A 17,263-nucleotide genomic window follows, 5' to 3' on the forward strand; every position below is an offset into this window, starting at 1 on the left:
CTTGTTCAGTGTGGTTTAGAAACTTCTTTCCTTTTGGCTGACAGTGTCAAATCTGCTTGTGACATAGTGAGAAAAATATTATTTCTGTAGGAGATGCATGATTCTTAGTTTCTTTTTCAACTTGAACTGATTCTGTCGTGACCCATAGCAAATCAGTGAGAATTTCCCCCACTGGTATGTTGGTTGATCTGGCCTACAATGGGACACACATGCAATTTCAGCAAAGCCAACGATTCCCCAGTAAGAGTATTGTAACCGTTGTAGCATGAATAAATATTAAAGGGTGTGTGTGTGTGTGGTGGTGGTGGGGGTTTCAGCGGGTTGTGTTTCCCAGTACTTTCATTCTCTGCCTACTCTTCTGGAGTCTTGTAATGTGATTAAAGTCTATTAATCATCAAAGCAACTCTCTAGGGAGCCTGACTCATGAACTAAGGGGAAGAAGCAGGGGTGGGAAGTGTCAAGAAAGCTTTCAGTGAACACTCTCTATCTCTTGTTCAGATTGGGAGAGAAAAGCAGGGTCACTACCCACTGAAGTGCTGGGGTTTTGGGGGCTTTGTCGGAGTTGTTTGATATCTGTGGGCTCCCCCTTCTCCTCTCCAATCACTTCTCATTAGCAAGGATGAAGAGGTATGAGACCAGCAGCTTCCGACTAGTGTACGTAAAAGCAAGGTTAGATAGTGCGAGCGGAGCAGAGTTTGGATGTGAATATGGAGTTTTTCCTGAGAGTCATCTAAGAAGAGTCTGTGGATTGACCCTGTCCGGTCTTATCAGAGGAAAAACCAGGACTGTTTTTTTTTTCTGCCATCACATACTAAGTCTTTTTTCCTCTCATACCCTCGCCCCTGCAGGTGGTCTATTTCAACGAAATGTACAAGATCTTCAGCGAGTTAACAGACCAAATCGACCAGGCAGGGTTGACTGATGAGCAGAGGGAGAAGGAGACCGAGGCCAAGCTCTGCGAGCTGCGTGCTCTGTCCATTGTCGCCGATGACTGAGGGGAGGAAAGCCAACAACCGGGAAGGGCTCCTTTCATGTCTCTCTGAATGGATTGCACTCTTTTCAAGCTCCTTCGCGCAGTTCAGGGGGACGGCAGCGGCCTTAACCTGATTATCAGCTCGTTTCCTCACGGCCTCATCAACCCCCCCCCTCCCCACAATTCCTCTTGCACTACACTCCCATGTTTCATTCTCAGACTCTCTGTTAACGCAGCTGAAATGCCACATTAACTAAGCCATCAGCCAAGTGCAACATTATAAGCCAATATTTTTTTTTTAATTTTATTTATTTAATTTTCTTTTTTTTTTTTTCTTTTTTTTTTTGTAAAGGAACCGAACAGTTCTTGTCAGAACTAATTAGCAGGGTTACACTTCTTGGTTTCAGAGATGTCTATAAGCATTTGTTTCTAAAGTGGGAAATGTTTTTATTAGTCACATCTGCTATGTTACTAAACTATCTGTGAAACTGTTTTCATTACCCAAAATTACAAACACTACAGACTGAATGTTACCCAGCTTATCGGCAAGATTAATTCTGTATACGGGCCTTTGCTGGTTATGTTTAGCTCTGTGACAGCATGATATTGGTAACATCACTTGTGCATGATGTGCCTACACTGGTAGCCTACGCTACCTGACTGTAGATGTAACATGACAACTAACTAAGTGAGGCTGTGCCTTTGCAGCGGCGTTGAAAGGTCAATCGCTCCGGCTACGGATGGAACAAGTCACACTGCTGGAGTCCAATGGCTGTCCAAAACAAAGGCTGGTGCTCCCTCTAGTGGAAAATAGTAATCATGACATAATTTCTTTCTATTCACGCCATCCGTTGTTTGATCTATTGTTGTAGTTTTGTTTGTCTGTTAAGCTCACATGTTGTTGGCATTTGCTCTTTCTCTGGTTGGAAGCCAACTTCTTTCTGGCCTTCCTAAACAAATTTCTGGACCAAATCATACCGTCATTGCATTCCCGTTTTTTTCCGCCTTTGTCAGGTACTGGTGAACAGGTCAGTGGGGCTGCATTGTAATGTACATACACTGATTGCTCCCACAGCATGTTAATTTTTGAGGTCATACAATGAAGTTAAGTATTTATTCTCTGCCAGACTTACTGATTTTGAAATTACTGAAGCAAATGCTCAGTTGATTGCCTCTCTGTTTGAGTCACGTGAATAACTGTATTATTGAAGGTGTTTTTCTAAATGATTAGTGAAGGTTTGAATTGTAGTAGTGGTTTACTGTTTTTTTTTTTTAACATACAAATGAATACTTTAGAGTTGGTTTAACAGCTGTCATCTGAGTTTCTAATCAATCATGAAATAAATTAACTAATCTGAATTGTTAACCAGTTACTTTTGTATTGTTGCCTCGATGAGTTTAAGTTTGCGATGCATATTTGTCAGCGGTGAGTGCAGGAGTTGTGAGGTTTTGCTCTGACAGGAGTAAAAGTAGAAGCTAATCACACAGATGTAGTATCAGTTGATATTTATTTCTGTTCAGTTTCACTTCACTGGAATTAGTCAGTAGTGTCAGAAAATCTCAATATAAGCAGTATTTACAATTCTGCCTTTTCTTATTTTACAGATCATCAGCTGGTTGAAACCCTCGTTAGTTTTGATGGTTGAGCTTCAGGTGAAGGATGAATGAAAAGCTTGTCACGGGTCCAACAGCCATAATACAAAAACCTACAGTTAAAACAAGCTCTATGAGCAGCAACAGCCCACGTACACATAACAGTGTCCCTTTTAAAAATGCTGACGGGGAAAAGAACAGGGCAGTGTGAAAATGACTTCTAACTTTACGTCTGTGATTATTATCTCTACAACTAAAAAAAATTATTTATTTATCAATAAAATTCCCCGGTGAATCACAACTCTGAATTAGTGACAAGGACAACAGTGAAAAAAATAAAAGGTTTGGTCCCATTATGTCCAATTGTTTATGTGAACACTTAAAACACACGTGCAAAAGGTGGGCGTGAATTAAAACTTCTTTGAAGCAAAATACCAATATTCCAAAATATAACCAGATGGATATTTTAGATAAGGCACTGCTGGGTGTTTAATCTTCTTCTCCTCCCAGGTCCCTGCCCCATTTTTCCCCCGACTGGACACCAGTAGCCACTGGGAAAATTACTGAGTGGAGTCCTTTAAATGGCCGTCTTGCTGTACATGCTTGATATCTGTTCCTGAAAGACTCTGCGGATGTCGGCGCGTCTACTTTTCAGCGTTGGGGTGAGGAGGCCGTTGGCGACGCTGAACGTCTCTGGATGCAAGTGAAGGTCCTTCACCTGAAAGGTAAGAAACAAAGCCACAGCTGAAGTCTGCACTGGCAGGTTTATGGCCCTCAAATGTTAACCAAAACCACCAACATCAGCAGAGAATCCTCACTTGTTCAAAGGACTTCAGGCCTGCTTCCTTCCCCACAGCTTTCATGTCCTCTAATACTGCCTTCTTCACATCCTGTTGAACAATCAGTAACTTGGGTATAGGTAATGTTTCCAAAACGCAATGCAGTACAGCACAATAGTTAAAGTTATGAGAGTGAGATTTACATGACGTACAGGATTCTGGCACAGCTCTTCATAGGATCCCACAAACCCTCGCTCTTTAGCCCAGTCGACAAACACCTCAGGGTCAGGCACAACAATGCCTATGAGATAAGACTGGTAACATGAAATACAAGAGAAAAATCAGACATTTAACTCGCACCACAGCAAATGTTTTGAATCTCAGTGAGTGTGCATCACAGCGTGTAAAGCTTTGTACCTGTAAACTGTCACCGTGCACAAACACCTGTAGCACGGGAACACAACGCATGTAGACATTTTCTATCTTCTCTGGAGCGATGTACTCTCCCTGGGACAACTTGAAGATGTGCTTCTTCCTGTCAATGATGCGTAGCGTCCCATTCTGTCAGAGGTAAACATACAGATTTGTTCACATACAGGAGACCAGAAGATGATGTACGTCTCCGACAGAGTGATGTCTGTTCTTACAGGAAGCCACTGGCCCACGTCCCCGCTGTGCAGCCAGCCGTCACCGTCCAAGGCTTCAGATGTCCTGTTGGGGTCCTTCAGGTAGCCTCTGAACACACTGGGCCCACGCATGCAGATCTAACAGGACAAAGCCCAGAGAAGCTGGTAACTGGTAATATTATGGGATTTGTTTGTACAAAGTCTGGAAGTCTGGAAAATGCTTAGTTTTAAACGACGTTGTCAAGGTTAGGAATATTCTTGAATTCCAATACAATCCTGATTGATCTACACACTCTGTCCTATGAACCAAAAATCTTTTTGTCAGTTGTTTCTTGTCTTCTGGTGTCAAACTTTGCAAGAATTAAATCGTGATCAAAATTTAGAATCAAATCTAATATGAAAAGCTGGCTAAATAAAGATTTAAATTCGACAGTAAAACTTTCAAGAATTTTTGGCTTAATTTCACTCTTTAAAAGCGGTACAACCCCTGCATGTGCAGCACGATCACATCTTTCAAGTGGCTCACCTCTCCTTCTCCGTTCTTAGCGTAGTAGTTCATTTCAGGGATGTCTACGAGCTTCACCATGTTACACGGCAAGGGAGCACCGACATGACCTGACAAAAACACATCCACATACCTGCTGAGGGCAGGAACCACCAGTTTAGAGAAGACATTATTGAATTGGATGGTGTCTCACCTGCACTCCAGTCTCCCGGCATTGAGAAAGTGCAGCCTGCAGTGCACTCCGTCTGACCGTAACCCTCAAAGATCAGGCAGCCCAGCGTGGCTCTGAGGAAGGACAGCACGGTGGGGGAGATGGGCGCCGAAGCAGTCAGGACGAACCGCAGATTACCTCCTAAACTGGCCTGAAACGCAAGTGACGCACGCAGCATTTATGAAAAACTGTTCAAATACAATCATGTTGTGGGTAAAAGCAAAATTGCATTTATTTTTCCCTCCAGATCTTTTTAGCACAATATCTGCAGGCATAAGAGCTTTTACAGCAGCTACAGGACCTGGCAATGTGTTAACAGTTTTGGGGGGGGCAAATCATCCACCCCTCCATATTGGTCAGCGACACAAAAAAATTACAAAATACATTAGATAAATAAAATGTGGAATGAGAGGATTAGTAAATAAACATACGACATAAACACATTTAACTGCAAACAACCGAACCAATAAGTAATTAATAAATGAGGATAAAATATTGATAATACTGATAAAACGGCGGGTAAAAAGGATCGTAGGGGAGGAACAGTGAGGGTCCGTCTCTGATCAGCATCAGGACTGACAGTGAGGCCGCTGATTAAGATCGGCAGGGGACTCCACGTGTTGTGGCAGGATTTCAGAAATTTGTATACACTGAAACTTGTTTCCACCTGTCATGTGTTGGCATCGGGAAGCATGTTTCCATTGTAGAAGGATGGAGCGTCTGGCCGACAGGGTGGTAAACAGCAATCACACGCTGTATTGTAGTGGGGAGGCTGAACAACAAAATTCCATTTTAACAGCATTTTCATCCTCGACCATATTTTCCCATCTGCACTGACCACAGTGAGCCAAAATCTCTCAGTTCTTGCTCGCCTGTGTGCCTGCTTCTCCAATGCACTCCCACAGGACCAATATGCTCTGGGTGATTTTGGCATTGATTGCTGGAATAGTGCTTCTCTTATAAAGTTTGGATACAGTTTTATTGACTATTTGCAGGGCTGCTGGTCTACATGTGTGACTATTAAGTACTGCAAAAATATAAATAGTGACAACTGCAGAGTCCTGGATTAACAGAAAATATGTCATTCAAGACTTGAAAATCAATGCGTAGTACAAGTTTGGGCCTTGTTTTCTGAACTGGTCCTGTAGGTCTTAACAGCAGACCCACAGTAGCAACATATGACTGAGGTGCAAGTAAAATGAAGCTTTCAGCAGCGGACCTGAATCCTGTTGAACACCAGCTTGTCCCACAGGCTGTTGTTACGTACGACCCCGCTGCTGAGCTCCGCCTGCTTTCTCCTCACAGCGTAGTGAAGCAAAGCCCGTCGCAACGGAGAGGTCACAGAACCCAGGATCTTAATGGAAATGAGCGAAAGTGTACAGAGACATCAGGTTTAAAAACATACCAAGAATTATGGCAGCCCACTGTAAGAGGATGCTGCAGGAAACAACAGGATCTGATTTTGTTTTGCCGACCTTGTCGTAGATGCGATTGAGCAAACGAGGCACGACAGGAAAGAATGTGGGCTTGAGAGTTTTTATGTCATCCATAAGAAGAGAAATGTCGCCCTGGTAGAAGCCCACTCTGGCCCCGTGGCAGAACATCGAGACCTGTGACAGAAATAGACTTTAATTTAGGGTTTACACACACACACGCACACACACAGAAAGATCTGAGAAGAGGATCAACTACCTGAATCATCCTCTCAAACATGTGGGCAAGCGGCAGGTAAGAGATCGACACATCCTCTTGCTGGATCACAAACGAACCCTGAGAGGAAACGAGAAACGAAATGAGCTAAGCACAGGGGAGAGATAAAAGTTCAGGCAGCAGCATACGGTGCAGCCTCGCAGGCAATCAAACACGCCGCTTGGCTTTTTCAACAGCAGTTAGATAGCAGAATCTTTATACAGGGGCAATTAGTTAAAGTACCTCACAGCGACAGGGGCAATCAAACAGCCAATTAATCATACCATTAAACACAGCAGGGAGAGGGACAGTTTGGAGATGCAAGCAGATGGGAAGTGATGCTAGCTGTGAGCCTGTTCTCAATTAGACAAGGAGGTGGAAGTGTAGACAGACCTCCAGGATCTTAATGACAGAGGAAGTGTTGGAGGCGATGTTTCCGTGGGTGATCATGGCTCCCTTGGGCTTCCCTGGATAAATAAACAAGACATTATTGCAGTGCCCTGCGCAGCAAAGGAAACTACAGCGGTGCCATAAAGAGGGGTTGTTAGTGGGCACTGAAGGACACTTCTCGAATGATGTGAGTGAAGGATAATTACGCAAATGAAATCAGACGGTACCTGTGGTTCCACTGGTGAAGCAAACCACGGCCAGATCCTGGGGCTGGGGCGGCTACAGCAGGCAGCAATAAAATATGAGAATAAGACAACAGGCTTCCTCCACTCTTAATTTAAACCACGTTAACAAGTGAGCGTTAATGACATCTTAGGGGACAGGAGCTGTCATCCGAGCGTTTAGATGGGGGTTAACTATTTACTGGTACCAGTTTGATGTAGCAGCTGAGACGATAAACTCACCACAGGATCTTTGAGGTTCTGCCTTCCCAGCTCCTAAGATGTGGACAAAGAGGAGGCATGCAAGTCAATTAACATATCACCATCGATGACTAAATTAAAGGGGAAAATCCTAAATGAGTCTGCATTACAGGGACTCAGTACTTCCAGCCTGCTCACCATGAGCTGCTCCAGTTTCAAAACCTCCACCTCACAGTTCTTCGCCCTCTCCACAAAGGCATCACTGAAGTCGTTAAAGAGAACCAGGCAGGAGAGCTTCGGAGTCACGCCTTTCTCCTTGTTCTCCAACAGAGACGCTGCCTTCTCCTCCCGGTCACAGATCACCAGAGAGATTTCCGCTAGGAAGCCCCCACCACACACAGGATCAGGTCAACTTAGCCGAGTCCACGCAGGAAAACTGATTCAAATCTCACTTTAAGATACTGAAACGCGACATGCATTATAAACGTCCACTATGCGCAAATGAAGCATGCAAAACTAAAATCAAAAAAAGGTGCCGATTACACCAACATAAACTGGTAGTACAAATGAGAAATTAGTAGTCAGACTCAGGGGCAATTCCAGTCTTTTTCACAGACGAGAAAAAAAAATTATCCTAAAATAATTTCAATCAAAATCAAAATGAGTGCACTTTGGGTCCAAAAATCAAAGCAGTGGTGGGAAAGTAAGTGGGCTAAGTACCTTCACTTACATTTTCTCCTGTGCTGCAGTAACCTGACAGCCAGTGTCACATTTACATTAAAAACATATCAGAAGCTCGTACAGTACAAGACACTGTTGAAGACTAAACCCGCGGCTCAGCCGTTAGCACTTCAACCCTCGAGACTTGCAGACGGAAGGAGGTGAAATAATCCAATATTTAACAAAAAAAACAGACCATAGAAATGTGAAAATAAGAATATAAATTTGTTTTGCAGAATGTAATGTAATTAATTATTTACGATAAAATGCCTACATGGAGCTCACTGATCTCAGTGCAGGTACGCACACCTGAGCTTGTGCATTCACTTCTGATCGGGTGTGTGCTGACAAAACGGCGCATATAAGATCTTTTAAAATCAATTTGGCATCTCGAAGGTTTTTGGAGACTTGGATTAAACTGGATGAGCTAAATGGAGCATCTTTTTTTTAGGATACTTTTTTGGATTTTAAAACAAGTTCCCAGCATCTTCAGTTGTTTAGCAGAATGCTGCAATGCTGTTTTACAGTAAAGCTCCAGAAATGTTTTGTTATCTAACAAACCTCCCCCGACTCTCCATCGGCATGGAGGTGAGCAGATACCTTTAAGTATTTTTACAAATACTATAATACTAATGAAAAACAATAATACTACATATAAAGTGTTTTTGTTGTTTCCACATGCAGGTTTTCTCACCCAGGTTCAGTATGTGAACCATGGCCTCCAGTCCCAGGGTTTCATACAGAGGCACCAGCGCCATGGAGTAGGTGTAGCAGGCCAGCTCTGAGAGGATCCACTGCCGCCAGCAGAGGGAGACAAAGCAGCACGGTTACTCTCATTTCCAGTCTTCACACACTAAGGAGAACTTGTTCAGTTCAATATCTAAACATTAGGGACTTAGGACCTCTGTGGCCATGCATTTCATATTTACAAAACAAACAAAACCATAATAAAATAAAAAAGAAACCCATCACTCAGTGTTTCAATTGGTCTGATGAGAGGTTAGGAGCTCTGATGGAGCAGAAAATTATCTTTCAGTCTACGCAGCGGTGACAAAAATGGTTTTGCCTCCAGATATATTAAAAAAATGAGTTGGGAGCAGACATGCTGCAGTATTCGCTGCCCTGGAGACCCATATTCACCACCAGCACTTTGCTCTCTATGTGAATAAAGCAAACACACTTTGAGGGCAGACACAGACAAAACCAAGTCATATTTTAATTTTAAAATTCATAAAATAAATGTTATCCTTGGCTCCAGGAGCTGGAGTTAACCTCCGTGGAGAGGAGTGTGTATGAGAAAATATTAAGTTTAACCCAGGTTGAAATACAAATTTGAACTCTGGGCTGTTGAGAAACGGTGTATGTTTTAAGAATCATCTCCATCCAAAGCTCTCAGGAAACCATCCAGTGTGGGAACAACCTACACACACACACACACACACACACGAGTTCATACCTCTGGTCTGTTCTGTGCAAATATCCCCACAAACTGCTCCGGGTTCGGCTGGCAGCCTTTGGCCAGCAGCCCGGAGCCCAGCAACTGCGCCTTCTGCGCCACCTGAAGGGTTGGAGACATTCAGTCAATAAACAGCAGCGAGTTAACAGATGACACCGAAGTGGTGACGACTGCAGGATGAAATACCAAAACATGTCAGACCTCAGCGTAGGAGATCCACTCGTAGGGCTGACCCGGCTTTCTGAAGCCAAGGCAGGGGCCGTCTCCTGAGGGACACGAGACAGCTGCGTCAGGGCTGTTCATACATGTGCAACATTCATGTGGTAAAATTCATAGCAACTGAAACAGAATACAGCATCATAACATGGAAATGTAACGTTCAGCATTGGTCCTTGATGCAGGTCATTAACATGAATCAGTCAATTAAAATATCATATACAGTAGATCTGTGATAGTTTGCTTTTTAATAAAAAAAACCAAAAAAAAAAAACCCAGGGCCTTAAAGGGACACTTCGTAAAATCAAAACTACATATCGTTTGGTGTTTTGATGAGACTTGCAGAGATTTGGATCAGCTGTAGAAATGTCTGCTTCCTCTGAAAAACTTCCCACAAATGCTTGTCGACCTTGTCGTGAGCAGTTTAATGTGGGAACCATTTTTTCTCTGTATCACCGCGCAAAAGGAAGCGTGCATCTGCTTATGGACGAGAGACTAGCTAACATTACAGCTCAGCCGGGGAAGACGCCATCAGTGTTGACATCCCGCCCCGTCACGAGCATGAGCCTCTCGTCCACGAGCGGCTGCACGCTCCCTTCAGCTCGGTGATACGGTGTAGTCCCGCCGTGAATCTGCTCATGACAAGGTCTGTGGATTTATTCAGTTCCTTCATATTCAAGAGGCAGGCAGACATCCCTACAGCCGAGATGTCCAAAACTCTGCAGCTCACAACAAAACAATCCAGTTGGATAAATTACACTACAAGTAAGAGGAAAAATATGTATTTTTTGTGTCTGGGGTGAACTGTCCCTTTAAGATCTTCACGATCAAAGTTTTACTCAGATCTAAATGAAATCAAAGTTATCCGACTGCTAAAGCTAGAAACAAACAGGACAAATCATGTATCTCGTTCCTGTGGACTTATTATAAATAACTGTGTTACACCACAGTTGAGTAAATGAATGATAAAAAAAAATCTAATTAATTAATTATGGTAATTATAATTATAAAATGGTACCACTTGGTATATCAATAAATTGGTTTCGGTTGCTGAGATATTCGTTTGAACTGACTGTTTGTCTTTCAAAATGTCAGCTTTGTCCAAAATATTAAAAACCAGTTTTCCTTAATCAACTTGACTGTTTTTGCAGCGGAGTTTGATTGATTTCCGTGAGACTAAAAGGGGCATTCGTGTTTGTCTCCTTCAAGACAAAACAACTCAACAGCAGCAAGTTGATTTAGTTTGTCCTTTTTTTATCCTCTTATTTAGTGCAGTTACACAAAAAAGATTCGATCTCCACCTGCGATCCTCAGGCCTCTCTGGAACATGTCATAGGCCGTCCTGGTGTCATCGTAGTAAAACTCCAGCAGCGAGTCGTCTTTAAGAAGAGCCGATCGCCTGCAGCTGGGATCTCCCTGCAACAAACAACTACGTCAACGTGCCGTTTACACCAGCCTACACCCACCGATGACTACAGCAAAGGTGATCCACTCACATTCACAGCTACAGACTGGGCGTGCAGATCACACGGAGGACGCATGGGTCGAGGACGGGTCACCAGCCAGTACGCGGTGAGAGAGGCCAGCGCTCCTAAACCCAGCAGAGAGGACGGCGACAGAGACAGGGAGGACAGGGAGAAGGAGGACAGAGGCAGAGACGGCAGGAGACTCCAGATGTCCTCTGAATCAGAACCTTTGAGTCCAGCGCTGGAGCGAAGTGACCGTAACCACTCCTGGAAATGCATAACTGAGAGGACAGGAGAGCAAAAACAGAAGAAAGACAAAACACGCAGTGAACCAGCAGGAAGTTAAACGGTGCCTCCACATCACAGAAGCTCCGCTGTGCTGCAGTTTGAGAGCCGATGCAGCAGAGGGCGCCACACAGTAAGCAGACACACTTTCAGTCTGTACTTTCATATCATTTTTACACACAAATTTCCTGCTAAAGCTTTTCTTTTTCTTCTTTTTTTTTAAAAAATGTTTTCTAATGCATGTTGTCTTTGCATTCACTTATTGTTGTGGAAATTTGATCTGCAAAATCTGGCTCATCTTACTTCTAATCAAATTTTACACAATCATACATTACACAACATACAGTGACGTTCTTAGGCACAAGCCTAACAGACAGATCAGTGAAATGAAGACGAATCCAGCAATAACAAAAAATAAACAAGGAGACTCAATAAAATAAAAAGATAGAAAATGACAAAGTCAGCAGTGATTTTCAACGTCGAGTGTGTTTCAGAAAAATGAAAACAATATAGCAACATGACCGGTATTGACTTTCAGACAAATGAAACCATAAAATCAGTGCATAATTTATGAGGTCCTTTGTTGTCTTTCGCTTTGTAACTATCTTTAACAGTAATAGCAGCTTTGCACCCAATAATTAGATTCATTAACAATTAATCCATCTGGACCAACATATCAGCTGATGTTAGCTCACTGCAGATACGTCCTCATCAGTTCATGTATCGACCAGTAAGCAACAGCAGCAACAAGAAACCGAAGTACAGAAATGCAAACTAAATTTGGTCAGCATGTTGATGTTTTTTTAAAAATGTTACTGGACAATACATCATTATCAGATATTTTTTAAACTTTATCGATATCAGCCTAAAAAATCCAGTGCTGGTTGGGTTATACTGCTGATTATTTTTTCAATTAACCATCTGTTTAGTCTGTAAAAATTTCTAAAAACAAAACAAAACAAAAATGCCCATAACAGCTTCCTAGAGCCCAAGTGAACATCTTTGATTTTTCTTCACAGTTGACGTTACAAACATCCTCACAATGCTACAAAGATGCTCAGAAAAAAGCAGCCAATCCTCACATTTGTAAAGAGCACCCTCACAGTTTAACCTTTAAACATCTTCCCCTGCTATCCAGCACAGTAAACTGCTCATATACTACAATCAAATGCAACATAAGTTTTAGGGAAACGTAATTACAAAACATCATTCCACTTGTGAAACAGTTAAAGCACCAGTGTGAGGGGTCTGGTTAAAAGGCTGGACCACACTGGACCACAAGCTTGGCACCACTCAGAGAAAACAAGAGAAGAAAAGGCCTGAGCTGTATACAGGGGTGACGGGTGGGGGAGTGGAGAGACACCAGGAAGTAATAACGATTGGCTTAACAGAAACAGGCAGCGAGGTTACTCTCAGTCATGCTGTGCCACCCTTTCATTCAGCAGAACGACAGAGACTCGGGGTTCGTACAGTAGGCTGAGGCTGGTGGTGAGACAGGAGGGGGGAGGAGGACGACGAGGACGACGAGGAGGACGGCCTAATTCCAACCCCATGATTCACTGCCACAGACTTTATTGTTCATATCCAAACTGAGTGAAAGAGGGAGAACCGGGGGGGCTCGAGAAGGATCCATAACCTCAACGCAAACTTCAACACGTCTCCCTAAAACTGCTCGAACAAACTACTTCATCTTCTATCAGGCAGGGAATTCACCTCACTGAATAAATCTCTGCTTTCCCACATCCACTCCCCTCCCAGAACACCCCTCAACCTCTCACCCACTTTCTCCCCCAGTACCCAATAGGAGAGGGGATAAAGAGTGATATCATACCCCTCCCTCCTCTTTAAACAGGTCGCCCCTGCGTTGCCCCCCTTCCTTTCACGGGCAAAAGCGATGCCACGCTCGTCCTCACAGGATATAATAATCCACTTTCAGCATCAATTTATCTGAATTAAAGTCAGTTGCCACTTTACACCTGCTGAGGCAGCAAAGCAGCTTGAAGTCTTTTCAACAGATAAATAAATGGAAAACAAAGAGGTTTAGGAAATGTGACACATCAAAGAAAAAAAATGACAGTGAGCTGCTAACGGAGCCTCCCCTTTCTGTCTCCCCCATCGCTCCCTCCTCTCTCACTCCCATTCATAACAGCTATTGTCAAGGCCCAGACAGGGACCATTGTGCTCCCAGCTTTTACTCCCTAGAAGACATGAGACAAAAGAAATGGCACCCACATGTGAAAATAAAGCGAAGGGAAGCACCTTCGCAGGCTGTGCCCGACCCTGGATGTTCTGACGGGTCTCACATTACAGCTGAATTCACATTTCAGAGGGCTGATTGCATAGCAGGGCAGGACACACATGACGACATCACATGTTTCTGACGCCTCCGACAACAACAGCGGATTTAAAGCATGTTTAGGGTGAATGATGTTTGATCCAGTAAACACGGTCGTTTCAAAATGGAAATGCAGTGACGTTCAAAACGCCATAAAGCAGCGGAACGCAGGTTTACAGGAGACGGCGGGCGTGTAATGAATAGCCTGAGGTCATCTGCTTGTCTGTGCACATTTACTCCCGCTGACAAGCACAGACAGAGCTGAGAGGAAGATACTCAGAGGTACAGTATACTATGTGACAAAAACACAGACTGAGGTGCAGACAAAAACAGAAACCAAAAACCGGTTTCAGGAAAAAAAACCTGGCATATAATCAAAGTTAACAACTTAACATGAATCTCCAAGAGCCTTGTGTGATGTGAAATGAGTAGCATTAAACACGGGAGAAATTATCGAAGGGTTTACAATTTTAAAAGTCATAACAGAAAAGAAAACCTCGTCTTGGGTCAAATCGGGACTTGAATGAGGAATGTGAGAAGTGCGGCTACGAGAGAGAAATTTCTCCAGGGTTTACATTAAATAATCCAAAAGGAAGCTTCATCATAAGCTGTAGGCAGCGTAATAAGCAGAATGTCAGCCATCACCATCAGCACAGTCGGGTGAAGTCTGTAAATAAAAAGGAGGCGCTTCATAAGAGCAGAGGAGTTCGTTTCTCGCTCCTTTTCAAACTCCAGCAGCCAGACTCCACATGTTTGACCTGTAAATTATTTTATGGACTTCTTAGATGAGCCTGAGAGCATGAAATAGCAGTCAAGAACGCTTTCAACAAATGTACCCTCGCAAAGCCTTCTTCTTTTTAATAACAAGCAGGCTGAAAAAGACCAACCTTGATGACATATTTTCCAGTAAAATTAAACTTAAAGATCCCCTCCACACACGTATTACTGCATACATAAAACTTCTCTCAAGTGTGTCTGACATGCTTTTTGCAATAATTACTGCTTAAAATCAGTAAAACTTCACTTTATACCTCATGACAAATCCCATCATGCTCGTAGGCTCCGTCCTTCAAAACTCAGATATTTAATGAGCACAGAGACAATGTGACAATATGTGTGTGTGTGAAAACGGCCTTACGGTGTCAGACTCGGCACATACATCATTCTACAGTGAAGCTCAAACATTAAACACACATTAAAAATACATTTTTCACTAGACTGAGAAAGGGGAAGCTTTAAAATATTGATTTGGTCTACTAGCACAGCTACAATTTAGTAATATTCTCCCCTCAAAGCAAATTTGTGCCTGGAATAAGTCAGTGAATAACATGAAGAGTGATGAGAGGCTCTGTACAGTAGCCTACAGGGCTTCTGTGGTGATGAGAGCTACGCTGGGGAATGCTTCCCCCTGACCCAGATAACTACAGGAGGTGACACGAGGAGGGAGGGAGGCAGGGAGGGAGGGATTTTTTTTAATGAGAGAGAGAAGGGAGAGAAGGGACAGCATTTAGTACTCACACCAGAGACGGCAAAAACGAATGAACTTCACACACTTTCCATGTGCACAGAGAAGCGAGTGGTCCGATCGGGGGGGGGGGAGATGCAGAGGGAGTAAGGAGACGAGGAGGAGGAGGATGAGGAGGAGGAGGAGGACACGTGAGGCTGGCCAGGGCAGGGGGGGAGAAACGAGCAAAAAGAGAAGGATCGAAACAAGACGGGTGTTTTCCGGCTGTGATTCCCAAATGGGCCGTGAAGAACACGGGCACAACACTTGGTCGCAATGAAATGCTTCTTGTTGAGGGAGGAAGGATGTGAAGAATAAATGAGAAAGATCACACACACACACACACACACACACACACACACACACACCTTCCTCAAGATGGACACGAGTCTCCCATAGCCTCACACTCACTCGAAACCAATCAGGGTTCTCACAGACAATGCAACACTTGTTCATTTTTTCCCCTCCAGTCTGAAGTTTTGGTTTCATGTAGCTAAGCAGCAGCAGCAGGTTCAGACTTCACTATGAAGGGCTACTCGTCCACATTGGTCACCTCTGAATCAGGGAATATTTCTGTTCAGCAGAGCAGATCATCCAGCCAAACCTCAGCTGACACGCTGTGCACCGCAACTGCCAAAGCATTCAAGAGAGGATGCCAGAGAGCTGGCATCTTGCCTTGTGGACAACTTCATGCAACAACACGTCGCACGAACACAGAAGATCTGGGCATGGAGGTGTAGAAACACAAAAATATAACAGGCACAAGGCGAGGACGTGGACAGGAGTGTGATTTGACAAAAGAATGTCAGAAAAGTTCAGACAGTTCAGGACTGAAATGCTCCCCAGCTATAATTATCCCCAGCTTGGATCGGCGGGGTAAAAAATACCGCAGCACTGTGCTTAAGCTGACAGACACACATAAATGCACCACAGCTCCTTTAAAGAATTTGGAAACACACTGCAAAAGAAAAGCGACAAAATTCAAAGGCCTCTTCATTGTAACGTCAGAGCAGCAGAAGAAAACACGACACGGTGAGGTTAATATGAGTTAAAGCTCAATGTTAAAAATAAATAAAATAAAACCTTACAAAGAGGAGGCGTTATTGTTGATAACCGCCTTATTGCATGTGCTTTGAATGCAGCATTATTCAAACCGGATTCTTCCAAGCTCCGCGCAACAGTTTGTCAACAGGTTGATTCATCTTCACAGAGCTCAGACTACAGCAAACTCTCAGCTCGGCAGGCTGGAAGCCCCAGCGGGCTGCAGACAAACTTTTCTCTGTTTGAGGTCGGCATCCAAGCCTTCGTGGTTTAGTTATGTTTCCACAATCGAGCTGAGAGTGAAAACGAAATCAAACCTCGAAGAAAGAAATTATAACAGAAAGAAAGCGCATAGCGGACTCACCTAACGCAGCCAGGCCTCCCTCGTCTCCTTAAATTGGGCTCCAAAGTTACTTCAACAGCAGAGCCATCGTAATATGGGTCAAGTTGCAGGCAATATATATTTATTTCCGGTCAAGATCTTCAAAATAAAATGTGGTCTGAGTTCCTGACGAGCGCACTATGGGCAACGTGGAGTTTGAGATATAAACTGAAAAAAAAATCACCGAAACAGAATATTTCAAAAGAGGATAATCGTGTTATTTTAATCCCAACTCACATTTCAACGTTCCAAAAAGAAGTGAATCTAAATAAAGACAGGAAATAGGATATGTGACAAAATAAGAGATTTAGCTAAGGCTGGCCATGACAATGCTTTAACCATTCACTGTAGATGCAGATTGAGGACACCAGAGCTCCCCATACGTGAAATCAAAGCATCTGGGTCGCCCCCTTGTGGCTGGCTGCAGTACATGTCACAAACTCCGCCCCCTTCATGTTAGCAGATGGGGAATAGCCAAAGCTAAAAGCATAAAGTACAATTTGAACACATTTCTCTCAAAGATGATTTATGTCATTTTAGGGTGTTCTTCATGCTGATGTATGTTGAAATGTTCATTTTTCTGATTAGATTCTTGTAAATAGTTATTTGATGTAATAAAAGTGAATTAAATGTCATGATTGACAGGTGAGCACTGCTCTTGATAGAGCAG

At 43.4% G+C, this 17,263-nt stretch overlaps 2 protein-coding genes across 3 annotated transcripts in view; one reads left to right on the forward strand and one right to left on the reverse strand.

The window, feature by feature from the left end:
• The window catches only part of bin3 (bridging integrator 3), a 28,139-nt gene extending 25,803 nt beyond the window's left edge, over nucleotides 1–2,336 (forward strand). Inside the window, exon 9 of the mRNA XM_046387146.1 lies at nucleotides 849–2,336. Within this exon, the coding sequence (XP_046243102.1) occupies nucleotides 849–995 (147 nt within the window). The 3' untranslated portion in view covers nucleotides 996–2,336. The remainder of the gene's footprint in view (nucleotides 1–848) is intronic.
• Nucleotides 2,337–2,464: 128 nt separating this feature from the next.
• Nucleotides 2,465–16,724, reverse strand: acsl2 (acyl-CoA synthetase long chain family member 2). Of its 2 annotated transcripts, none has more exons than XM_046387138.1 (20): nucleotides 16,576–16,724; nucleotides 11,077–11,327; nucleotides 10,882–10,996; nucleotides 9,566–9,630; nucleotides 9,365–9,466; nucleotides 8,603–8,702; nucleotides 7,387–7,565; nucleotides 7,231–7,263; nucleotides 6,994–7,045; nucleotides 6,770–6,843; nucleotides 6,380–6,457; nucleotides 6,163–6,297; nucleotides 5,907–6,041; nucleotides 4,670–4,838; nucleotides 4,498–4,586; nucleotides 3,993–4,109; nucleotides 3,763–3,906; nucleotides 3,558–3,659; nucleotides 3,385–3,456; nucleotides 2,465–3,284 (listed from the first exon to the last, which is right to left on the reverse strand). In XM_046387138.1, the coding sequence occupies exons 2-20, from the start codon at nucleotides 11,323–11,325 to the stop codon at nucleotides 3,144–3,146; spliced, it is 2,151 nt and encodes a 716-aa protein (XP_046243094.1). In that variant the 5' UTR covers nucleotides 11,326–11,327; nucleotides 16,576–16,724; the 3' UTR covers nucleotides 2,465–3,143. The 2 variants fall into 2 exon arrangements, with proteins under 2 accessions (XP_046243094.1, XP_046243095.1); XM_046387139.1 differs by lacking the exon at nucleotides 16,576–16,724 and adding an exon at nucleotides 16,259–16,520.
• Between the last annotated feature and the right edge of the window lie 539 nt (nucleotides 16,725–17,263).

Source organism: Scatophagus argus, chromosome 4, assembly GCF_020382885.2.
Source record: "Scatophagus argus isolate fScaArg1 chromosome 4, fScaArg1.pri, whole genome shotgun sequence".
NCBI classification, from domain to species: Eukaryota; Metazoa; Chordata; class Actinopteri; family Scatophagidae; genus Scatophagus; species Scatophagus argus.